At 41.6% G+C, this 26,855-nt stretch overlaps 1 protein-coding gene across 1 annotated transcript in view; it reads right to left on the bottom strand.

Annotated features, from left to right (window-relative positions):
• Window positions 1-275: 275 nt before the first annotated feature.
• The window catches only part of CSE1L (chromosome segregation 1 like), a 276,453-nt gene continuing 249,873 nt past the window's right edge, over window positions 276-26,855 (bottom strand). The window contains exons 20-25 of the mRNA XM_086932619.1: window positions 26,287-26,384; window positions 22,738-22,823; window positions 22,232-22,313; window positions 21,643-21,789; window positions 9,080-9,311; window positions 276-1,037 (exon numbers count right to left, since the gene is read on the bottom strand). Of these exons, the coding sequence (XP_086788745.1) occupies window positions 948-1,037; window positions 9,080-9,311; window positions 21,643-21,789; window positions 22,232-22,313; window positions 22,738-22,823; window positions 26,287-26,384 (735 nt within the window). The 3' untranslated portion in view covers window positions 276-947. The remainder of the gene's footprint in view (window positions 1,038-9,079; window positions 9,312-21,642; window positions 21,790-22,231; window positions 22,314-22,737; window positions 22,824-26,286; window positions 26,385-26,855) is intronic.

The raw sequence follows: 26,855 nt of genomic DNA, 5'->3' as shown, positions 1-26,855 counted from the left end.
TAGGTGAGCATCAAACCCACCAACCAGGGATTACCCCCATTGCGACTTCATGCAAGTATTGCACACCACAATATCAGCACCCTACTATTTGGATCCATGTTTTAATATGTCTCAAACTCTGGATAGGAAGAGCATTGGGGCTCTTTAAGAATCAATGTGATACCAACTATATTTCTCCACACACCACCCACGTAATCACAAAGGTATGCACTGGGTTACTGGTAAGTTAGTCTAATAAAAATATGTATATGCAGAAATAAATGAAACACTACAAGTTTGAAAAACATGTCCCACTTTGTTTCAATTGTTAGTTGTCCAAATGCAAAAACAGATATTACACAACAAATTGGAAACGTTCTTACAACACAAGACTGAGATAAGAAAGAAACAAGACAACATTTTGGAACACGGGTTACATGGTAGCTCAAAATGATTGATTGCAAAAAGAGTTGTATCTGCATCGACTGCAATCCTCTTGTTTCACACAAATAAAAACGGCTTGTGAAAGGACATTACATAGACAGTTTTGTACGATATAACTTTCATTTCACCAGTGCTTTAAGAAATACATTGACATTGTGTAATTTAAACAAGTGCTTCTAATTTATTCACAATTCGCATAAAAAGGAAAAGAGCAGAAGAGTTTAAGGAAATGAGTCTATGCTTTACATAATTTCAAAATGTTATTCAACACTGCAAGTGCAGAACTCCATGAACCCTTTCAATAAATTAACTGTGATTCTCACTCCCTTGAGAAAAATGGGAGCAGCCATGCCACACAGCTCATTCTATATTTTACAATTCTTCCTCCAACCAGCTTATAACTGTACGTTACAGGATGGATTCAGTTGAAACATTTTTTCCAGAGTTCTGCCAAGACGACGAAGGCAAAGGTTAAACGCAAAAAGAATACGATGTTATCCTTTCCACTTCAGATTGAAGTGCTGTTAGACCAACGTGACACTTGCTGCTTGGAGATAACCTTGGAGATACTGCAGTGCCTCTGCATTTAGGTTAGTACTTAACATTGACGGAACCTTGAATATAAAGAGAAAGAATTTAAGGAGGCTGGTGCATCAGGCCTAATACACCGCACAGTGCATTAAATAACGTAACCACAACTTAGTTATCAACAATTTAATCTATTACAAACAACATCTAACTTTACAATCAGCATAATGTTGAAATGAGGGGCTCTCAGACTCTTGCCACTGTAAATCATTAAACCAATTGAGTACATTGCTTACCTGTAATCGTAGTTCTCTTCCTGGGGACTCCTCATCTTAGTCAGAAGTACTGAATAGTTCTGCACATGTGCGGGGACCCCAATCATATATTAAATATATACACATATAAATACATATATATATATATATATATATACATACAGATACATACAGATCAATAACTCAGTCGATTCACAGCAGTTACTCCACAGACTGAAACGGACCAGAATTTTGTGCTTAAAGCTTCTTTATTGCTCGGTCGGCCTGACGCGTTTCGGCTCAGACGAGCCTTGATCAACAGGATATCACAGAAATTAATATTAATTTTAATTAAATATGCAGACATTGACCGGGCAAGCCTGCTCAAAGAGATAGATGAATTAAATGAAGCATAGGACAAACTGGGCGAGACAGAGAAATACTTAAACTATGCAAAGATATGCTAATGAGACTCAAAAAAGACTAAGAGAAAATCAAAGAACGTATTTATTTATTGGTTTTGTAGAGCGCGACAGCTACCCGCAAGGGTTTCCCGGCGCTAAAGGCAACAGCAACAAAGCACTAACAGCTCAGGGGATTATTGGTTAAAAAGCCAGGTTTTGATGGCTCTGCGGAAACGAACATGACAGTTCTCAGCACGAATGTGAAGGGAAAGAGAATTCCAAAGTCTGGGCCCCAAGCACGAGGATGAGCTGCCACCCATTCTGGATAGACTGAGCTTGGGTACACAAATTAAGTTTTGTGAAGATGATCGGAGTGAACGAGAGGGGGTATAGGTTTTAACAAGAGACTGCAGATAGGACGGGGCCACCCCAGCCTTGATCTTATACATGAAGCTCAAAGCCTTGAACTTCACGCGACTCAATTCTGAGCCAATGAAGCTCACGAAGGCGTTCTGTAATGTGGTCAGTTTTTAGGCAACCACAAAGTAGGCGTGCGGCAGCGTTTTGGACCAGTTGAAGACTGCGTGGTACTGCCTTGGCAGACCCCAGGTAGAGTATGTTGCCATAGTCCAACCTGGAGGTCACCAAAGCGTTCACTACAGACCTCTGTGTGTCGAATGGCAGCATCCAAAGGATCTTTCTAAACCAGCGCAATATGGTGAAACAGGTGGCTGCCACTTTGTTGGCCTGACCTTTCATAATTAGGCCATTATCAAGGATCACACCCAGGTTGCGCACATGCTCTGAAGGAGATGGGAAAGGATCCATCTCAGATGGCCAATGCCTAGGACTCCAAAGATCAGGCTTATTCCCAAGGACCAGGACCTCAGTCTTTCCACCATTTAGCTTGAGTAAGTTGAGATTCATCCAGTTGGATATCTCACTCAGACCAACCTGCAGGGGGGAGGTCGAGGCCAGGTCAGATTGGGATAGGGAAAACACAATTTGGGATTAGTCGGCGTATGTGTACAGAGTCAACCCAGAGCGTTGTGCGATGAGAGCCAAAGGGGTAACGTAAAGATTAAAAATGAGGGGGCTGAGGATCGAGCCCTGGGGCACACCATAAGGAGAAAAATAAGTTTTGGATGTGGAGGAATGTGAAAAGATTTGAAAAGTCCGGTCCGTTAGGAAAGATGCTAGCCAGTCCAGAGCTATGCCACCAATGATTATGGCAGCGAGGGATCTAAGGAGTATATCGTGGGACACAGTATCAAAAGCTGCACTGAGATCGAGCAGTATCAGTGCAACTGTGTCACAACGATCTAGCAGAACAGAGGTTTTCGGTAACTCCAAAGAGAGTAGTCTCCATGGAAAAACCTGGCCGAAAACCAGACTGAGAAAAGTGTGATAGGTTATTGGCCATCACAAACTGGGACAAGTGTTGGTGAATATGTCTCTCTAGGACTTCAGAAAAGGCTGGCAGCAACGAAATGGGGCGGAAGTTGGAGGGGACCATGGGATCGGTGGAGGTTTTTTTAGCAGAGGGGTAACCATTGCGTGCTTCCAACAAGCAGGGACAACAGCCGTATTAATTGACTGATTAAGCGTAGCACAAATCATCTAAAGCTGTGGAGTATCCAATAGACGCAGCACTGGAACTGGAACGGGATCAATAGGAGAGCGCGATCTGACTTTATGCAAATTCTCAAGCAGAGTGGAGGGATGAAGATCAGGCCACGACAAAAGTGAGGCAGGGGAAGAGATAGGGAAATGGATAGACTCCTCAAGATTGAGGGGCAAAATAACAGAGGTGTTGGTATCTCTATGGGCGGAAATATCTTGATAGATGTTATTAATTTTAGAGATGAAAAACTGAGCAAGTTCGTCACACTGGCTATTAGACAGGGGTGGAAGTTTAGCTGTTTTCTGGGAACCCGCAAGATTTTTGACCATGCTAAAAAGTACTTTAGACTAGTTTACTGCTTCAGATATCGTTTTAGTAACATAATTCGCCCTAGTCAAGGCACAGGCTTTGTGATAGCACTTCAACTCATTTTTATAAATAAGACCTGCTGCAGGAGAATAATCTCTTCTCCAAGTACGTTCCAGTTTTTACACCGAGATTTATCTGCGAAAATGTATACGTAAAGCGTATACATTTTTAAGAGACAAGAATGACTACGAGTTAGGGCAAATCTTCACATTTGCTAAAAAAATATGACGCACTCCGAGTCTCTAAGCTCAAAGGGCCATTATGTCCATACAATTTCACATCAAACCCAATGCCAAAAAGAGCTGGAACTACCAATAAAAACATACTCAGACCTCTGCTCTGCAGGGGGTAGTGAATCGGAGAGGACACCCCCATGGAGGACAAAAAAGAGTGAAGCCATCACCAGGCGAAGAACTCCATTTTTTTATGCGAGGAGAGGAGACAAACCCTTCGAGCCAGACCCCAAAAGGAACTACGCAGGACAATCGCAAATTACAGGCAAGGCCAGAGGCGCAAAGCCGGAAAACGCCGCCAACAGCAACAAAAAAAAAAAAGGTTTGAGCCATTGAAAAAAGAGATACTCAAATGCAAATGAGTCTTGACCCTGTCCCACAAGGAACATGCATATGGCTAGGTCCAAACCGGGGTGGTGTGGTGAGCAAAAGAATGATGTATTAAACACAGATCTTTGTGACTGGGGGTGAATGTTTGCATTGTCTAGCATCCCGTCCATCAATTGTTTCGTTTGCATATGTCGCCCTAAGTGGGAAGGGTATGCCCAGAGGTGGGTCTCGTGCTCACTACACCACTGGATTCAAGCTAGCCTGGCTGATGAAGGGTGATGCCCTGAAACCGACCCCAGGATGCTTGTTTCCGGTCCACGGAGGACCCGGCTTGGCAGTTCGGGCTGGACTGTTCCCACAAGGAACAGGGTCAAGACTGATTTGCATATGGCTGGGTCCAAACTGGGGTGGTATGGTGAGCAAAAGAATGATGGATTAAACCCAAATCTTTGCGACTGGGGGGTTAATGTTTGCATTGTCCAGCATCCAGTCCATCAATTGTTTCTTTTGCCTATGAAGGTACAGCGCACGTCACATCCGAAGTGGATGAGGTCGGACCAAAAGTAGACACCACCCAAGCATGTGCAGATGAACTGCTGAAGATTTTCTGGGTCCAGTCGGACGCCTCTGTGGAATATTCCAAGGTGAGAAATCTGCGGTTAGAAGTCTTAATCAGAAACATAAGTATTCTGGGGGCAAATCAAGATTTCATATTGCACTGATGTTTATATTAAAACACCCTAGCTAAGAACAATAGTTACTTACCTGTAATCTGTGGTTCTCCAGTATTGGTGTCTTTCATACATTCACATGCCTGAATCATTCCCCGTCGTCGGAGTGTGAGTCCCACGGTATATAAAAAAGCAATAATATGCCTGTAATAACCAATAAACCTTGGTAATAACCAAACAGGAAGTAAAGTACCCCTAAGCTACAGGAGCAAAAGCTCCCACACTCATGACTATCCTAGTTATTTTGTTTAGACCAAACTGCAGCCAATCAGGCGACAGCACCCACCAGAATGTTCTCCTCAGAGGCTCAGGCTCTCAGATTTTCTCGCACAGGAGTGAAACCAACATAATTGCCTGAGGGAGCCTCTGAGGGGAGGTGGGTGGGTGCATGTGAATCTATGAACGACACCAATACTGGAGAACACCAGTTTACAGGTAAGTAACTATTGTTCTTCTCCAGTATTTGGGTGTCTTTCATAGATTCACATGCCTGAATCAGAGTAGGTAGCAGTACAAGAAAAAACATTATGCTCGTAAGACGCTTACAGTATACAGCAGATATGCATGCAAGGTAATAACCAATAACATGTTAGAAGCGTCTAAACAAGAGCATAGAGGAGGAGGGAGAACAGAGGCTCACCTTATTTCAAAAGAGTGCGAAGAACTGCTCTTCCCACTGAAGCATCTGCATCACTTGCTGAATCCAGGCAGTAGTGTCTTGTAAAAGTGTGCCTGCTGGACCACGTTGCAGCTCTGCAGATTTGTAGCAGGGGCACACCAGCGAATAGAGCGGTGGAAGAGGACACCGCCCTTGTAGAATGCGCTCTTAGTACAGACTGTAAGGGTCTTCCTGCCTGTTGATGACATAGCCCAATTGCTGACGAGACCCATCTGGCTATAGTCTGCTTGGATACCGCGTAGACTTGGCGCAGTCTTCCATATGCCACAAACAATTGGTCTGTGTTGCAAACAGTTGCCGTTCTTTGAAGGTAGAACCTGAGACATCTCCTGATGTCTAAAGAGTGTAAAGCTCTTTCAGCCGGTGATTGGGGATTTGGAAAAAAATGTCTTGAGGATCACTGGCTCATTTAGGTGAAAATCCGATGGAACTTTGGGCATGTACCTAGGATTGGTACGTAGCACCACAGAGCCTGAGGTAAATTGTAAGAAAGGCGGTTTTGACGTGAATGCTTGAATGTCACTGACCCTTCTAGCTGATGTTAACGCCAATAGCAAAGAGACCTTCCAAGTAAGAAACTTGAGATCAATCTTATGAATGGGCTCGAAGGGGTGACGCATGAGTTGAGCTAGCACCACGTTCAAATGCCAAGATGGAGGTGGTCGGCGAATTGGAGGAAACATACGAAATAGTCCTTTAAAAAATTGCTGGATTATTCTTGAAGAAAACAGAGTTTGTTCCGTCCTGACGGAATCTGGAAATGGCTGCCAGGAATACCTTTAGGGTCGAATGTGCCAAACCCGATCTAGCCAAATGCAGAAAGAAAGGCAAAATTTGTTCTGGTCTAGCATGAATGGGATGCAGATCAGCAGCTTGACACCAGGCACAAAAACGCTTCCACTTGAGCTTGTAGGTCTTTATCGTTGACGGCGCTCTTGCATTAGCGAGAACTTCTTGACAATCTTGAGGAATGTCTAAGTTGGCAAACTCATTGTGTTGAGGAGTCAGGCTGATAATTTCAACGAAACTGGGTCCAGATGGTACACCTGGCCTTCTTGGATTGTCAGAAGATCCGGTAATCGAGGCAGCTGTATCGGTCTGCACTCCGAGAGGAGGAGGAGTTCGGTGAACCAATATTGTCAGGGCCACCTTGGAGCAATCAGAATTAGGCGACATGGCTGTCTCCTCATCTTCCTGATGACCTTGGGAATTAAAGGAATCGGCGGAAAGGCATACGCAAATATCCGACACCAGTTCATCGAAAGGGCATCCCTGCATGAGTTCTTGTGGGGAATCCAGCTTGCAAAGCGTGGGTATTTCCGTTTCTGATTCGTCGCAAACAGATCCAGGTCGGGATGACCCCACTCTTGGAATATCCGATCCAGGGTTGGTTGATGTAGTTCCCATTCGTGATTGCCTGCAGCAGACCTGCTGAGGGAATTCGCCAGTACATTGGCAATCCCTGGAACATGGACCGCTGACAGATTGATGTTGTGATCCAGGGCCCAATTCCAAATCTCCTGTGCCTGATTGGATAATTGGGCTGACCTTGTGCCTCCCTGTTTGTTCAGGTAATGCATGCTGGTTGTGTTGTCTGTTCGAATCAGAACCGTAGAGTCCTCTAAAATTGCTTGAAAGGATTTCAGGGCGAGAAAGATGGCTCGCAACTCTAAGAGGTTTATGTGCCATCTTCTTTCCTGTATGTTCCATTTGCCACTGATTGTCATTCCTTGAAGGTGGGCGCCCCAGCCTTCCAAAGAAGCATCTGTGGTCACGATGAATCTGGGCACTTCCGTTAGGAATGTACATCCCGTCTGCAGGTTGCACTTTTGCATTCACCATTGAAATTCGCTCCTCATCCGAGGGGTTATGTTGATCATGTCCTCGAATGATCCTGATACCTGTATCCACTGAAGACTGAGTTCCTCTTGTAAGGGCCTCATTCTTAGGCGGCAGTTGGGGGTGAGTGGAATACAGGACGAGATCATCCCTAGGAAAGACTTGAATTTGCGAACATAAACGCACTTTCTTGTTAACAATACAGATGCCATCTTGTGAATCTTTAACAGCCTTTCTACTGATATGAAGACTTGGGCGAGCTTTGTGTCCAGCGTCGCTTTCAAGAAAGATTTTCTCTGTGATGGGGTTAGATGAGACTTTTCGAAATTTACTGAGAAACCTAGACTCTGAAGTAGCGACAGACATCTCTGAACGGGAGTACTTGCTGTGAGGAACTGGCCTTGATAAGGCAGTTGTCCAAATATGGATAAATCTGAATTTCTTCCAATCGCAAGTGAGCTGCCACCGGAGCTAGCATCTTTGTAAAGACTCTGGGGGCCGATCGTAGTCCAAATGGGAGGACTTTGAACTGAAAGTCCCTGCCAGCCGCTCTGAACCGCAAAAACTTCCGATGTCTGGGAAAAATGGGCACATGAAAGTATGCGTCCTGAAGGTCGAAGGTCGAGTGTTGCCATGTGATCCCCTTCTGATAGAAACTGGGGGATTTCTTAAAGCGTTAACATTCTGAAGGATAATTTTTTGAGGTATTTGTTGAGGGCACACAGGTCGAGGATGGGACGCCATTCCCCCGACGTCTTGCGGATTAGGAAAAATCTCGAATAAAATCCTTTTCCTCTTTGATGTTGAGGTACCCTCTCGATTGCTCCTTTTTGAATCATAGAATATATTTGGGAAAACAGCTCCTTGAGATGAGCTGGTGGTGGTCCTTTTGGGGGAGAATTTGGAGGGGCTTTGACGAATTCCAGAACGTGACCCCTGGATACCACATCCAGAACCCATCTGTCCGTGGTAATCTTGGACCAATTTGAGTAATGTAGGGATATTTGCTTCAGGTTGGGTAAAAGTGGTGGCAGGATGTTTATCTCACTTGCTCTTGTTGTTGTCTCTTCCTCGACAAGAGGCTTTTCCTCTTGACTGAAAGTAGTTGTTTCTCTTATGACCAAACGTTTGTTGTCAGTATGGTTGGTATCTTTGGTTACCCTGGGAATTTCAATACATATATACACATATACTTTTTAATTTGTCATATGCAGATGAATGGAATTACATCAAGCTAATCAAAAAAGCTTATGCTGATTGGGTGCTGTAGAGGTTCCATAAAATATGTGCGTGTAAATAAGCCAGGGAGAGCACCTTGCACAGACAGAAAAATACAAGCCCATACTTTTTTCCCCAGGTTGCGCAACCAAAAACTCAGAAAATACTGGAATTTACTTAGCATTCAGAACAAAACATTAAAGATATGAGAGATGTTAAAGTACATAAGCAAATATTTCTAAACAAATTAATGTTTCCAATAGCTTAAAAGAGGAAGGAACCAGTGCCAATAATTATACAAAGGACGAGGCGATATTTATACAGTAGCATTACCCTTTTTTGTTTTTAAAGAAACAAAATATGGCACAAAAGCTAACATTTTTCAAAAGGTCTATTTTTCACAATAAGAGAAGACAAACCCAAAGTAAAATAGTGAAGGAAACTTACTCTGCCTGGATATGCCGTAGATAGCTTGTGAAGTGATTGTGCTAACAGAATCTTGGGATTGCTAACCATCTGACCAATTGGATCATGTTCTTTTTTCCCAGCAAACGCAAGCTGTGAAAAAGCAGCTTGATATCCTGGTGTATCTTCAATATCAATAAAATGCTCCTCATCAGGGATAGTGTCATCTTCAGGAAGTTCAAAAAGACCAACCAGAGATTGTAGTAGAGGAGACCTAATAACAAAACACAGCCATATTGTGCATATGTAAATACAATATTACTGCAACAATTTTGCCGCACAGCAACAGGTTGTACATACTCTCAAACTTGTGTCCAGGACACTAAATGCAAAATCAATATGCAACATCACAACAAAGGTACATTTCACATAATCAAATAGTTATGAACATGGATTGTAATGGATGAAATCAATTACTTACCTTTGACATTTTTACAGCTTCAAGCTGTTCCAAATTAACATGGTATGCATTCTCCAGCCGTCTAGTGGTTGAGAGCAGCAGTGTTCACATTTTAATCCAGTTTTTCTTTGTGCGTCGAGCAAGACCAACTATAACACTGCCCATAAGCCAGGGACACTGGAATTATGCGGTAGAGGCGGGTCAAATCAGGCAGCAGGGTGGACTGAATTATGTGGCAAGAAAAGGCAAATTATGTAGCATTATGCAGCAAGTTTTGTGATAGTATTTCTTCATTATTTTGTCATTTTTAGCACATGCGCAGCCTGCAAGACCTGTGGATGTACAATATGGGCTTAACCTACGCCCATCAATTTACATTCTTTCTTTGTGGTGCCATTCCGAAATGCTGGCTTTTTATAGGTGGATTGCTTTTAAAAGTCTCTCCTTTGGGTGCCTGGTTGATGCCCAGGTGATTTCATTAAGTGATGCTTTTGTTCAGCCATTACAACGCGCTTATGACTTCCTATTCATCGTTCCTTCTGGTCAAAGGCTATGCGTTCATGACGGTTCCTCCTGGTCGGCCAGTTTTTTCAATTTCCTCCCTCCCACTTCCTACCTGATGCCTCTTGTGTGCCAAATGCAAGGGAACGTGGATGTAAGCATACTTGGTCTATGGTTGGCAAAGGAATTGTTCTCCAATAACTATCACCTTGTGAGCGGCCAACATCTGGAACCTCAGAGTCTAGGTGAACCGGTTTAATAAATGCAAGACTAATACCCTTCTTAATGTTAGATGCTGTTTGGGTATCTGTAAGTAGAATACAATTAACATATTCCTATGCCCGTTTCCTATATTTGAACCCCTATATCATTTACTAGCAGCCCGTCCCGGCCATGTCCGGGTATAAATTGCTGCCGGCCAGTAGTATATTGTTTTGTAGGATTTTGTTTTGATAGCATTTCTTATCTGTGACAGGCCTGTGAAACGCTCCGATTCACAGTGCACTGCTGATGCACTTAAGAGTGCGCGTTCAGTGGTGTGTGAACTACAGTTTCCCTACTTAATTTTTCCTTGCAATATTATATAGCGCAAACTCAACAACCTGGCATGAGCACAATTTACAGTACAGAAGAACACATTAATTTGTGGTAGGCATGGGGAGACAAAGTGATTTGCCTGGAATCACAGGATGCTGAGCTGATGCTGAGATTCAAACGTAGCTCCCCAGCTCTAAAGTTAGCAATTCTAGAACTTGTGGCGGGAGGTGTGTCTAAAAGTGTATGTCGGTGCTGGCCATCAATGAGAGAGACCTGCGCATTTTTCAAATCGGTGGTGAATAAAATAGGAGTATGTTGCTGGAGATGTGGGCCGCCTTGCCACCAATGTACTCACGGAGGAGGGTAAACACCCATTATTCTGCAACTTTCTTTCCGCATACCATGACTCCGCATACTTTCATTACGAAAGTACCATGACTGCGCAATGCCATTATAACGCATGGCATCACTTTTTATATGCTTTTACCACGCAAAATAATAAAGTAGTTTATAAAGCGCATGGTGACGCCATCCCGGCGTGTCCCCGCGCTGTAGAGAGAAATGTAGCAGGCAGATCTCAGGAGGCGGAAGGTCAGAAGCCCCATCTAAGAGTTGTACAGGTGAGTTTTTAAAAGAGCTCTGAATTTGATCTCAGATTTTTCCAGTCTGAGGCAAGGCGGAAGTTTGTTCCAATTTTGGGCTGCCAGGACTCTGAAGGATTTGCCTCCAAGTTTAGCGCTTCTTACGCGGGGAACAGTCAGCTGGCCAGTGCCTCCAGAGCGAAGGGCTCTTGTTGGCTCGTATCTATGTATTAGGTTATGGAGATAGGAGAGCTTTGTACATAACTCTCTTTTTTACTGGCAGCCAGTGTAGGGCCGCCAGAGCAGTTTTAGACGCAGCTCTTTTAGGGAGTCTCAGTACTAAACGAGCTGCCGAGTTTTGAAGGACTTGTAAGCGTCCCAAACTTTTTTCGGTAGCGCCCAAGAATAAAACATTCCCATAGTCTAAACGGGACGTCACATGTGCCTGTGTTAGAGTGCGTCTCGCTTCTAGGGGGAGAAGATCCAATGTTTGGTTGAGTGTTTTAAGCACCCCAAAACACTTGCCCACTAGGCGACGAATGTGGCCCTCGTAGGAGAGAGTGGGGTTCACCCATATTCCCAAGTTCTTAGCCTCCTTACAAGGGGTGGGGGTAGGGCCTAGACAGGGTGGCCACCAGTCTGCTGTCCAATTTAGACTGGAGCCTCCCACCACCAATACCTCGGTTTTAGAACCGTTTAGCTTTAGGCAGTGCGAGTTCATCCATGTGGCCAGATCTTGCATACATGCTTTAAAATTGGACGCCTCTATAGATGGTGCTTGTGATAGGGAGATAAGCAGTTGGGTGCCATCAGCATAGGAGACTAATTCCACACCATACGCCTGCACCACCTCGGCTAGGGGGGCCAGATAAAGATTAAATAGGGTTGGGCTCAGGGCAGAGCCCTGAGGCACTCCCTGTTCAAGCGCTAGCTCTGAGGATCTGAAAGAGCCCCTCTGGACCTGGAAACTCCGGCCAGTCGAAAAGGATTTCAGCCACCCCAGGGCAGAGCCTGTGACACCCGCCCGGTTTAGACACTGTAGCAGGATGTAGTAGCTACATCCTGCTGAAATTCGTTGTGAATGCATGAATGGTAAAAGCATGTTTTTTTTAATGTTTGGATAAGATAAGTATGGGTATAGGGGTATATGTTTTGGTGTACTAAGGTATATGTTTTGGGGTGTTTGGGTATTTTAAGGGTTCAGATATAGTTTTGGGTTATGGGGTACAGGGGTAGTTTTAGGGTTTCGGGATAGGTATGGGTTTTGGGGTACAGGGGTATTTTTAGGGTTCAGGGCTAGGTTTGGGTTTATTTTAAGGGTTCACGGCTAGGTTTAGGGGTATTTTAAGGGTTCAGGGCTAGGTTTGGGTTTTAGGGTACAGGGGTATTTTTAGGGTTCAGGGCCAGGTTTGGGATTTGGGGTACAGGGGTATTTTAGGGTTCAGGGATAGGTTTGGGTTTTGGGGTACAGGGTTTTTATGGTTCAGGGCTAGGTTTGGGTTTTGGGGTACAGGGGTATTTTGGGGTACAGGGGTAGGTTTGGGTTTTGGGGTACAGGGGTATTTTTAGGGTTCAGGGCTAGGTTTGGGTTTTGAGGTACTGGTGTATTTATAGGGTTTAGGGCTAGGTTTGGGTTTTGGGGTATAGGGTATATTTATAGGGTTACGATGGGTTAGTGTTTAAGGGTGTTGGCGTATTTTAAGGAGTAAGGGTGGGTTATGATTATGGGGTGCAGGGGTATTTAAAGGGAGCAGGGTGGACGCCCGGAGCTGGAATGTACAGAACCTGGGAAGAAAAAACAATGAATTATTGGGCACAATGCTCGCTTTTTTTTCCCCGTAATCCCGCGCCCCGCCCACGCCCCCAGCACACGATATGAGACATTGCATGAAGGGCGGAACGTATCACACACCCCCAGCACACGCCCACAGCACAACGCAGACACGCCCACAAGGGACTACTTTGCTGGCACCGTTCTTTTACATTTTAAATGTATATGGTGGGCGTCTGCATAGCCTATGTCCTTCTGCTGCAACTGCCCTTTCCAACGCTGTATTGGGTGTTGTGATTGGTGCTGGGGTTCCTGAGATTACCCGCCTCAAAGGTTTGGGCTCTCTCTTTATTATATTAGTATAGATATAGATAGATCTATCACTGCACATTCTATTGCAGAACTGGTTTGTGGCCAGTCTTTAGATTTTGTTTAAGTTCATTTGATTTTGGGCAATGTTTTTAGGAATTTTATGCAATATCCATGTTTCATTAGGTTCACCAGACGAATGTTAATTGTCTAATGGTATGAACTACCACTTCCCTAGGTATTCTATTAATATACCCGCGTCAAATGATGAATGGTGCAGGGACTAGGTGAGACACATTTAGTGCTTGAGGCTGATCCTCCTGAGTTCAGGTCTCTACTAATACTGCCTCAAAAAGTACGCTTGGGCTGTGTTTACTGTCACCGTGGTGTTTGAAAACACTTCCTGAAGGTTGTCACACTGGGCTGCATTAGGCCGTGTCCCCTCGTTGTCTCCTAAGTGGTGGACCTCCTCTTTCAAATATTCCTATCATGTGAAAGGCTAACAGTGGCTTAGCCATGTCAATGTCTTTTTTGATTTCTGCGGACGGGTCTACTATTAGTTGAAATAGATTATCCCCAATGAAAAGAATGTCAATTATATTGGTCTGTACCTCACCTTTACATCATATAACACGCAGCCATGAAAGTCTGTATAACACTGTCCCAGTCATGAATTACCCCATTGGCTTTCTCTGCTAAAGCCAATGCGTATTTAAGGAAAGTGCTGTAGGAAAATATCACAAAACAGAAAACACTTCTTTGAAGAAAAACAAGTTGTACTATTTCAAGCCAACACAAGATGGCAGGATCGTGCACAGCACATGAATCTACAGCACTATAAGCTGCAAACAGATTGTTAAAAGTAACATTTTCCATTTGTGGCGTGTGCTGCTATAGATCACACACTGAGCTTAGACTAAAAAGCAGCACCCAAACAGCTAAGACGGTACAGCAAGTCAAGAAGCACGCTGCCCAAGACAAAGTTTTTAGCACTGTGACTCACTGGCGATTCTCGTCAGGCCCAAATATTTGTACAGGTATGTTTAGTCAAGGTACGAATGAGGGACAAAGTAGCTGCTTTACATGTGGTATGAAGAATAAAACCAGCGGACGCAAGTTTGTTAACCCTTTCAGAAACAACAGAACCACCCAGAGATTTAAGTAGGGAAGGTCTACTAGACAAAGGAAGGTTGACAAGTCTGAAATATACCCCCCACCCTGACCAGAACTACCACACAGCTGTGCTGAGCCAAGGACAGTGTAAATGAAATGGTTACTTATCAGTAGGCGGAGTTTTGCAGCTTGAGGAGTTTCTGGATTCACATACTGTACATTATTCTGCCATCTAGTGGTTGGGTCTGAAACACTGTCCTTGTCTGTGTTTTTAAGTCGAGCATGAGCCAGCGCGCAAGCGCTGCTCTGCGAAGAGCTGTGGTTTGTAAGTACAGAGAATAGCCCCACCCACTCGCCCTTTTTTTCATTGGCTTGTGTTTGTCCTTTGTAAATGCTTTCTTCTGATTCATTATAAGGCTTGTCTGTCCCTCCTTAGTACGGCTGTGTCGTCATTTGTATCCTCCCATGGCTACTGGTCCTTTACTTGGTTGTTACACGGGGTTACTTCTGGAGCCGGACCAGGTAAATGTGTGGTGCACCCTCCCTCCCATTGTCCGTGCCTTCTTTTCCCCTCCCCACCCTCCCGTTGTCCGTGCCTTCTCTCCTCCCCCACCCTCGCCCGCCCGTGCCTCTACCCCACCCACCCTCCCTATGTCCGTGCCTTCTCCTGCCCCTCCCTCCTGCTGTCCGTAATGCCAAGTTGGCAAACATTTGCAATGCAATAGTTCTGGCATAAATTGGAGACCTATTGCTTGTTTTTTTTGTACACTGTCAATGTCGATCACTTCACTACTGGTCCCAACTTGACTTTTTTTAAGGTGTGCAGTTCCTCAGTGTTAAAACGAAAGGGGAGGAGTTATTGTGTTCCAGATTAGGGGAATATGCTTCAATAAGAGCAAGAGCCCTCACATACCCCTATGGGGTATGTGAGGGCTCTTGAGCTTGCTCCTCGTTGGACCTGTGCTGCAATGCCAGACGGGCACCCACTAGGGGCTCTTTGCCGGATATCTTTTTTTTCTGTATGATGAAGTGGGGGTCTGTGGGCTATTGCGACGTGTGTAGGGTGGTGTATCCAATAGTGAGTAAAAATAGGTCTAGTAATGTTCTATTTCAAAAATGTTATTGGTTGGACTCACTACCCTAATTTAAAAATTAGATGCTGGTCTAGGATGCAGTGGTCGTAATGAGCAAATCAAAGTGATTCATAAAAACAAGGTCAACAGGTTTTTTGCCTGTGTCTGTCCAAACGGATCACTTGGCAATTCTTTAGGACCTAACATAAATAGTCACCTACACTACTGTATGACTTGATTCAGTAATTAGTGCAATGTGCTAAAGTACTCCGTCAAGTAATGGGTCAAAAGATAAAACTGTACCCGGACCTGATCCGCAACCTGGAACATAAAGGACAGACAACACACAAAAGAAAATAAGTTACTTACCTATAACTACGGTTATGCAGTATTGGTATCTTTCATAGGTTCACATGCCTGTATCATTCCCCGTCATCGAGATGGGAGTCTCACTGTAACATAATCAAGCAGTATTTAAATAATGTCATAGGTTATAATGGCCGAGCCATGTCAAACATAGCCTTTTTTCTTTTTAAAAATGCACCAAATGTTGAATGCAGCCAATCAGCTGCTAGCACTGTCTAGAACTCTCCTATTAGAGGTAGTTTCCCATAGATTTTCCCAGCAAAAGTGAGAAGTGAGTATCTTAATAATATTGAAACAGCCTCTACGGGTGGGTGCATGTGAATCTATGAAAGATACCAATACTGGATAACCATAGTTACAGGACAATAACTTATTTTCTTATCCAGTATTGGGTTATCTTTCATAGATGCACATGCCTGAATCAGAATAGCAAGCAGTCACATACAATTTTATCTTGTTTGTTGTGGATGGTGGGTGACTTTTATAACATAGTGAACCCCAAATGTTTGAGGTAATACAAGAGGCACCTTAAAGGCTATACCTGTGCCTACTGTTATTATATATACACATGTATATATATTTTTTTGTTTTTAAATAGGAGGATGCAAGAAAAAATGCATGGAGCATACTCATAGAAAAACCTAAATTATCATTCATATATTAGCATTTTCATATACAAAGCATTAGCGAGAGGCAAGGAAAACTACAGAGTAACTTATAATACACCTTACCTAGTTATGTTTTACATCATTAAGAACATGTAAGCATTTGAAATCCCCATGAGAACATAAGACTCTTTCCAAGGGTTAGAAAGAGGCTTACCTTAATGGAATAGATGGCGAAGTACCGCCTGGACAACTGCTGCATATGCATCCTGTGCGGACTCTAGGTAGTAGTGCTGCGTGAAGGTACAAGTGGTCCTCCAGGTTTCAGCACGACAGACATTTTCCAGAGTCACTCCCGTGAAGTGGGCAGCTGACGTGGCAACTGCTCTGGTGGAGTGAGCCTTCGCTGTCCTTTCAAAAGGTTTGTTAGCTTTGAAATGACAGAACTGTATTGCAGCCGATATCCATCTTGCAATAGTGGCTTTTGTTACTGCAGTCCCTTCTCTGCCTTGTCCACAGACAACTAATAATTGACCAGTTTTTCAAACATCCTTCGTTCTCTGAAGGTAGACTTTAAGGGAACGTTTGACATCCAGCTTATGTAGTGTTTTATTTACCGTGAGACTCCCACTTCGACGAAGGGGAATCTTCAAGCATGTGAATCTATGAAATACACTAATACTGGAGAATAATAACTACTGTTTGTGGACCTTTAATTGAATATTTAATTTTGCCGTCTGAGGAGGATGTCGTGGAACATTAAAAAATCAACTGGAAAGGCACGTGGAGAAGCCGGATGAGACATTTGTGTGTATGCCGTATCTGTGTCATATCAAGATAGACTAGTTTAAGTTAACAGTGATCTTTTAATTTTATATTTCTGGGGATGTCTTTTCCATGGGAGGATGCTGGAGCAGTAGAGAGAGAAAGCACCCTCTTGTCTCTGTATTTTCCACTCACCTGCAACTCTGACCTCTTCCAGTTTCCTCTAAGGCAAATTTCTTCTCTGTACTAGAGGGCTTTTTAGGTCAATTTAAACAAAAATATTACAGAAAGTGAATTAAACAGCACAAAATGATTATTGGTCCATACCCTCGACTCAGGCCCCATCGCCGAGAGCATGGTCTCCTCTAGCTATACAGATCACGGCTCTAACACTAAACCACTCTTTACATGCCTGTAATGGCCGTACCCCCTCTGACAGTCCAGCCAAATGTACCTTTATTAAACCTGGCCAGATGTCACGTTTGGACTATATCCTGGCAGAATAATTCAATCAACGAGAGAGTAAGGGTCGGAATAGACACTCCCATGCCCCTTATCAAATCAATATTTCAAACAACGAGAGAGTGTTAATACAAACATTCAACACAGTAGGCTAGTGGAGAATTTGAACAAGCACTACTGAACTATTTAGAAGAGAATGTTAATGTCAGTAAGAAAAGACAGAGTGCACGTGCTCAAAGACCTGGCTAAAAAGAACCCTCAGGCCCCAGTGAAACACTGGTAGCCGGTTGTCTTCATTGGGTTCTCATTATTAGCTAGGGAAGGTGAAAAGTGAGTTAAAAAGAGTATGGACTACTCCTCAAGATTATTTTAATAGGAGGGTAGCTCTAACTCTATTAAAACCAGTGTGTAGAAAATATAATAATTTTCCGGACTATTGAAAGGCTATGCAAGTTTGAACCAATCAGTCCCTTAGTAAAGTGAGAAGAACAAAACTAAAATGTGGTCAACATGTTTCTGCTTTATGAGTTAAAGGTTCTGTCTCTCAAAGTAACAGTGTATATTGTGTCCAGCAATTGCACTTTTGACCGGATATGTACCTTTCGCTCTATTTTTCTATGCAGTTACAGCAGATATTTAAACAAGTTTAAAAAAAAAATGTATTTCACATTTCCACACTTACTGCGGCACAGTGGTTGGATATCATAATTAAATTGCTGTAGTTTTCTGCAGAAAATATGACGTTTAAATCTAGCCTGTCACAGACAAATGCAGGTGTCGCCAGCAGGGGTGTGGAATTCCTACAGCCCAACACCAAGGACATATTTTTTGGGGTCAAGGACAACAAGTTTATGTTTATTTTGTCCTTGGGACTAGTAGACCCAAACCCCTGCAGCACAAACCTTTTGACTGCCAGATTACAGTATCACATTATGGATCAGAGAAGGGCATTGTCTGCAGTTAAGGTGATTGTTGTGTCCATATGTTAATGCTGTTCGAACTTGTATTTATGGGTCATTAATAAAAAGCCTTTATTAGGGTGAGCGCTCTCAGGAAATGTTCTAAGTTCATACTACACTACTGACAGTTGTTCCAGTATAAAAATGTGTACGCACGTTTGCAAAGCTTAACAATATGAGCCCACATATAATGCTTCCAGTATGCTCTCTGATTAGATGCAAATATAAGCAAAAGTTTGAAAGCAAGGTTGATGGATTTTTTGCTTTCAAAAATATTTACAAAAAAATGCAACTAGAAACAAAACGTCTTGCTAAACTAATGTGAAATTTTAGGTACCATTTCATTGAAGCATCACTCAGTAAAATGTGTTGATATATGCTAGTATTTAGAAAAAAAATGTATAATGGAAATCACTGTAACCAGCTTGAACAAAATTATAGGAACACAGGACAATAAATAAGCATTGGCAAAGCCAAAAGGTACGACATTGATTTTCAGCCTTTTGGTTTTGTCAATATGTGTCTTGTTTTGAAATGGTTGTTGTACAATTTTACTGTTGTGGGAGCAGCTGGGCCCACATCATTATAACAAACATTGGCATAAGCAAAAATATTTTTGGTCTCAAAAACCACACATTGCATTAGTAGCTCCTAGCACTGAACTTTGCTTGCCGATAGACCCAATTCATAAATAAAGTTACAAAAGTGCAGCCATGATATATATCCTTGCATTAGTGCAAATTTAGGAGTAGGTCAGGAAATCATACTCCAAGGAAATATTTGTGAACTGCACTTTAGCACAAGCAAAATCTGCATATGTGTATTTGCTCATGCAAATATCTATGGAGCAGTAATAAATTCACTTTCCCTCAAACCACTTTTTTCCTCAACCCTGGAAGAAGTTTTACTTTTTCACTTGTCAGGATTACATTTTCAACCCTTTATCTGTATAGTAACATAAGCAAGACGAGATGATGAAAACCCATAAAACATGCTAGTACGTTTGCACAGACTCAAAAGGGCATTTCAATCATGGGAAACTATTGCTTATCTCTAGCTCCAGCCCCAGTATGTAGATCTGCAGAAAGGTGGCAAATTAAAAAAATTGCTAGTATTCAAACCCTACTATGGTATGAGCTCTGGCATAGTCAGAGAGGCTATTATCAGAGCTCTTGCATAATGAGATTGATGCCATGATGACTGCATGGCACCAAAGGAACAAGTGAATTTTGTTCAGGACAAGTAGATTTATTAAGCAACCCGTCCCATGGACAAGTCGATATTTTATTAAATTCTACACCATGCACCAGGAGGATTGATAAATATATATCTTGTTTCGGGTTACGCACACGAAGGCAGAACAGATTCTTCACCATGTCAATATTCCCAGAGGAATCAGACTGGATCCAGAGACTGTTTGAGCAATTCTTCTGCATGCCGATAGGTGGTGTCGTTTGACGTCGTCACGGAGCCACACAACGTCACCTATAGGCGCCATTGAGAATGGCTTTAAAAGTCTTAGGCTGGATCTAGTTTGATGCCTGGGGGAATACTATCAATGTGGAGGGATCTGTTCATAGAGGTTTCTACCAGACTAACTTACCTGGTCACGATCTTTCTACCTGCAGATTCAAAACTCTTGAATATACCCAGGAGCCAGATTAAAGCTAGAAATTTAGCAATGGCTCTTTTGAGGCAGTGGGTGGCATCAGAAATTATGCTTCGCTCAATCTCCTGGTAGATATGGCACAAAGCAGACAAGCCAAATGTAAGGCAATGTAGACAGTATTTATGCTGTACTAAAACAGTAATAAAGTTAAAATGCAAAACAATAACATTCCAAATCAGAAAAATATCAACGTTTCATAAACAAAATGACAAAAATCCAATTAAGGGAACTGGAGATACGATTTTTTAAAGTTTTAATTAGGAATCGTGCCAATAGGCTGATATAACATTTTTTAGTAAACAGTGGCTGGCAAGAGTACGTTCTGCAAGAAAATAAATGGAGCTGTGAGTGGTAAGGAGGAAATGCCATGCAATTGTGGAAAGAAGGAACAGATAATCCTCAAAGCTATGGATGATACTCAGTCTCCTCAATGCAGAAAATTACACCCTTTCTGTACTTCTCAATCTATCTACAGCCTTTGTTACAGCTGATGGCGATACCCAATTCATAATCTAGGGGTATTGAAGATAGACTGGTTCAGTTCCTATCTTTGAGAGAACACAACATACAGAAATAGGAAATAATTTCTTCAAGCCTATCCAAGTTCCTTGCTTAGCCCTTGAGTGCTCCATCACCAATCTGGCCTCTAAGCTCTATATGGAAACACTGCATTATGTGCTAACACCACATAGTAACTCAATTCTACAGCAGGTAAATGATACCAAAGTATACTTTGAAATCAATGCTGCAAGAGCTCAAGACTGTTACCTCCTCCATTTTAGAAATTCAATACTAGATGACAATCACAAATTTGAAACTATTAGCTTAACTGCCAGAAGAACAAATTACTCCATCTCTCTCCACACAATGGATTTCATAAGGCAACAGTTCTAGGACTGCTAGTCTTGATTCTTAACTTGCTGTGCAATTTCCCAATTGACTCAAAGGTTTGGAGAATACTTATTTTAGTAGTGGACCTCAACGATAAACTTCCATTTCTCTTCAGAACTGAAACGAATAAGGCTGTAACTTAAGCCTTTATAATTTTAGACACAAAGGACACAAGAAATCCCCACACTGATGAAGACTGGAAACACCAAGAACATTTAGTATTGGTGAAATCGAGGCATTGCATAGAGTTTTAGAGTGCCTAGTGTTTGTAGAGTAGGCTCACACAATGCACTATACACCAGCTTCTCTCTATATACTCAAGAAACTGATCAATAAACTGGAGATATGAAAAACACAAGAACGAACAAAATGTTTAACATGAGGGTAAACTGTCTGAACGCTAAGTACAACAGCATTTTATGGACTAAAAGCAGCAGGGTTAAGATGGAGGCTGTTTTAAACCAGAAAACCAGTAAAAACAGATCAGTGTTATAATCATACTAGCAAGTTTACCATTATCCAACAAAAAAGGTATATTCTTACCAAAGCTTAGTGTACTCTGTATCCATCAAGGATGGGCATTCTGTTAAAACCTTTGTGATCCCAACTGCACAGATTTTCTTTTCCACCTGCCCAGATACTTTTTGTACTTCAGGAATGACTATTTTCTCCAGAACCATTCCAAACATTCTGGTTTGAAGGCAAATAAGAACATTAAACAAACTTTACTTTTGAAAGAGCAATTAACATAAAAAAGAGTGTAACGTTACATTGTTGAGTTGTGGTAGAATCCAAACAATAAATTAGTCACTTGGGTAACAAATTCCCAAAGTCGATAGTTTAAAAGAATCACATGCAATTGCAAAGCTGGACAAGAATGTGTTGTTTATAATAGGAATGAGTGTGGGCCAAAACGTCCAGCAGGAAAATCAATTCCTTTTGATTTATGTAATTATGACAATCAAACATTGCTAATATACTGGATAACAAGGCAGAGTCAATGCCAACACTTTTTCGGCTGCTCATGCAGAATCAGGTTTACATTCATGTTGTAGAGGTTTGCAATAATATAGGGCTAAAGTACATTTGAAGTTGCATAGCAAACTACAACAGAAACATTAGCTATACTTACTTTGGCTGGATGCTGTCAAACATTTCCTGAAGTGCTATTGCTCCATACTTTATGCAGTACAAGTTAATAAAGACTAAGAAACCTAGTAAAGAGACAAAAACTAACGTCAGGAAATGTTTTAAAATAGTCACAAAACTGTTTAAGACCAAATACTATTCAACAAAAACAAGGATTCTCTAGGACATTTACAATCCTTCCTTTTTTATTGCTAGTAATGGTTGGACATACATATCGAATTCCTACTGCAGGTAATTTGCTTTTACTTTATAACATGGTAGATTGGTTTAAACTACATCAAAAACAAGCTTAAAATTATACAGAAGAATCGAGACATCCACTACGTACAGTATCACCCTGTGCAGTCTAAAGTGATGCGATACTACATAACTGGTTTAATGCCATTTCTCCTGTCATACTACAGCCAACAACTAGCACCTTTAGACAAGTGATGGAATTAAAGAATGTTTTAAAAACTTAAGAGGTCACATAAAAGTAAAATGACTTACTCTTGATAAACTTTGTAGTTTTAGAATTTTGAAGTCTTTGAAAAAGCAAAATGAATATTTGCTTTCTGTAGGGGTCAACAGATTCACTAGAGGTGTACGGAAAAACATAAAACATTAGTTGCAGGTACTTCCAAAATTAATTTCAAGTAGCAGTTTTTCTTCCATAATTAAATGATGTTTTCTCTCATTGTTAGGAGGACCAAGATACTCCATAGTTACTTTGTGATTATAGCGGAATCCTTTGGTTTTAACCTTTTTGGTCTAATATTAACAATGGTACAGGCACTGCATAATGTCTACAGTAAATCAATCTAGTTATAGGCATGTGGTGTTAAGTCCATCATTTTAGCAACTATAGATACATTAAAAAGGTTTACTTCTAGCACATGCGAACCATAAGCATGTCTATGCACTAAGTTCAAGAGACAGTCACTGGTTACTGGCAAGTCATATGTGTGGGTGTTCTCCAATGGTGTACCGGTAGCACCAATTCTATTGCATCCCAACTGGGTAACCAAGCAGTAAGTGCTTACTCTGGGAAGTAGCAAGAGATATAAACGTAGGTACATGGCAAAGTGAGACAAACTTCACTGAAAGCCCAGCCAGAGCTGCAACTTAAAACAATCAGTACAAACAAAGAATAGTTAAAATGTCCATTAACAACAAAAAAGGTGCTAGAACCATCTGGGGCCGGGATTAACACCAAACACCTTAAAAGCTTTTTCTAATTAGGTTAGGTAGATTTGGCCGAGCTGGAACAGTTATTGCAAACAACTGCGGGAGGGTGATGTCAAAGGAACTTCAGGACACTGGTTTTAACACAATGTTGGTACACAAAGTTTCAGTCTATGGGCATAGTTGCCAGATAAAAAGATTTTAATATGGAAGCCTTGCCTTTAAATGTCTGGTCTACTTCAATAATCAGCAGAATAAACTACACCGGACAACTAAGATGGCTAAACCTGCAGAGCTTGTCTATCCAAAATCAAACATTCTGATCACACAATCTTAGGACTCAAACATGCAGAGATCTAGCAGGGTTAAGTTTTAAGGTTCCAAGAGCCTGGTTTAATCGCAATCAGTAGTCTGCCAACAAGTGTCCATGTAAGACAGTTCATGTTTTTAGGCACCAGCTGCAGACATGACTAGTCTTAGTGTCTAAATGAAGGGAAATGTAATAGTAGGTCTATACCCACTATGATGTTGCACTGTGAACTCTAACACCCAGGACCAATAGGTACTGTAACAGAAGGAACCCAAAGAAAAATGCACTACACCCAGGGGAGTCATGCTCAACCCATAGTACAGAAACTGCTTGAAACTCCCAAGGTCCGGATAGAATGCAAGGTTGCACCTGAAAGTGAAACAGTCATGGACCAAGTTTTAACTCTTGTTTAACTGTGCTGCAATTGCTGCCTTCTGGTAAAAGGAGGCTTTAATGGATTCCTTAATTGCAGATAACTAAATCAGGTTACTGAGTGGCCTGTTATCCAGACAATCCACTTAGAAGAAAGGCTCTTCAGATACCCAATGGTGTAGTATCCAAGCTAGAGAATGGACAAATATGCGATTTGTAGATATGTATATGTGTGCACGCTTGGGGCGATAGTGCTTACGTATAGTACACAACATATAACCCAAAAAATATATTTAGGGTTGATTTAGAATAAAAAGGGAATAATAATGCTAACAAGTGATTTAAATAGGCGCATGGACAGAATCATTAGATCCTCACAGAACACTGAATATTTTCACCTGCATGTGCAATCTTTGAAAGCTCTGCCAAAGAGAACAAACATTTTTGTTTGCTTGTTTAATTCTGATCCATGCACAGCATTAAATGTCAGTTTAATTGTTCAATCAGACCTACTGAATTTTCATCCAAGAATGAAAGTCCTCCAATTCCTCTTTTTAAAGGAACGATAATAAAAAATGTAGGAAATGTGGTCAAATTGGCATTAGCTTCTGTGTAGAGGAATATAAACAAAGACACACCACCATACTACGTTACCGTGGCTGTTTGAGGTTAAGTTTCTTTTCTGATCATCATTCAACATTTTCAGGAGTCCCCCAAGACTTTACATTCCTTTTCAATTAAGTATTGTTTAATATTTTGTTTTTTTTCGGCTGGTGGTAGAAAAACCAGCAAGACTTCACCATAGGCCATAAATCACTAGAGGAGTTGCACCAGTCTGAAGAAACCAACATCAATTTCCCCAGGTGTGGTACTGTTAAAAGAATACTGCAAATTCGCACCATCAATATCAGGTTCATATTTTTATGGACTCTCTGCATTCACTGCAAAAGTTCTATAGGCTATTAAGACAAAAAGGAGTTAAGTCTGTGATGGTACAAGGGAGGTAGGGAAGATAAACAGCCCGCACACCAGAGGTGAAGGCTACAGGAGGAAGGTGGGCTTACTCTCTATTGTATGAAATCATTTTGTTCTCCAACTGAACTGTATGCGTGTTTTTTGTGCCTGTCAAATTACTAAAAAGAGTAATCAAAAAAAGTCTGAGTGTCAGGCAGTTCCCCGTTGCTGGGAGTCAAAAGTCCACTCTAGTTCAATTCTTTACTCTCCAAACAAAAATCTAATTAGCAAACTGCATGCTGCTTCTCATAAAGGGGGCAGAATATCATTAAGTTTCACCCGTTTAAGACATTCTATAATGAATGTTATTAAGAACTCACAGGAACAATTTTTGGCTCTAACGATTGGCAGAAAACTGATGGCATTCAAGGAGAGTAGAGAATTATCACATTAATTAAATGTAATCGTTGAATGTATGGACAGCAACAAAGCACTATTAATGCATTTCAATACAAGTTTAGATAAATACATTAACATGAAGTCAAAACAGTTAAAATATAAACAGTAGTTATTACATAAAACCACAATGCTAATAAGGTGTTGGGGGATAGCTAAGGTTTCACTTCATAGTCACCGTAGAGTTTCTGAAATATATTGGCTCCAAAAGAAAGTTATGTTTTTTATTTGATCAATTCCCTCCTCCAGCCCCTCTAGAATACCACTAATTGATTTTCCCACAAAGCCAAATGAAAACACTAAACGAAGTTTGTCTGGGCATTGGATATTATATAAATAAACAAAGTTGAAGTTTTTCCATTAACTATAAGCCAGTTTCTAGGACATATTGAAAAAATACATTAGCATGTATCCGAATGTGGACCTTCAACCGATCCTTTTCATTCTTTCAAAAAGTTTACCAAACTGCAGGACTTGAATGAAATGTACTTATCTGGCATTGCCCAGAGGGAACTGGTGAGTTAGAAAAGGGCAGCTAGGCCAGTCAAAATCATTTTCTTGCATTGACAAGTGCTCTCATTTGCCAGGTTCATACTGTAAATGAGATCTCATTCCTCCTACCTCTTGTACTATTACCCTCTAATACAGTCATAAGCACCTAATATGGATAGTTTTGCTTTCATAGTCAAGACAAGCTTTTCGCAGAGGTGGGAATGTAAAGAAGGTGCATAATATCAGGTAACCTGTACTAAATTTTAAAACAATTGCCAATATGTACTTACGGAGGCATGTACTCAATAATGCTGTTCAACAGATAGAATCCTTGGTGATCATTTGCTTTAGAGGCAATCAATTTCTGGAAAACTCCTAATAACCCTGGCTGTGGAAGGATGGCGACAAAAGGTGAGGAAAATGTTACTTATTTTAAAAATAATAAGTAAAGACTTTGCTTTTAAAATACTAGTAGATTAACATTTATTATAATACCACCACTAGTGTCCAGCTGCACAATTTCTGTGGGACTAAATGACAACACTTTGCTTACACAAATTCCAGTTAAAGTTTCAGCAAGAAAGACATTCCTTCAGACTGAAATAGTGGATAGAGTTATATACTAGCACATATTATATTGTATTGCAGCTTTTATGTAGCATTTACAAACCCTATGTGGGGCGCTGAAGCACTTATCTACACGAGTAGCACGCTACACCAAGTAGAGTTTGTGGTTGGAAGCATGTTGTATTTTTTCTGATCCTATGTGGGATATTCCTTGCCATGGGTGATGACCACTGAGGTGTGGTTATCGGGTTATGGGACGCAGCGTTTAGCATATGTTTGATCGAGTGTAAAA

This window comes from Lissotriton vulgaris, chromosome 7 (assembly GCF_964263255.1).
Source record: "Lissotriton vulgaris chromosome 7, aLisVul1.2, whole genome shotgun sequence".
Lineage (NCBI taxonomy): Eukaryota > Metazoa > Chordata > Amphibia > Caudata > Salamandridae > Lissotriton > Lissotriton vulgaris.
The sequence above is the reverse complement of the archived record's forward strand: the minus strand, read 5'-3'. Positions and strand labels throughout refer to the sequence as shown.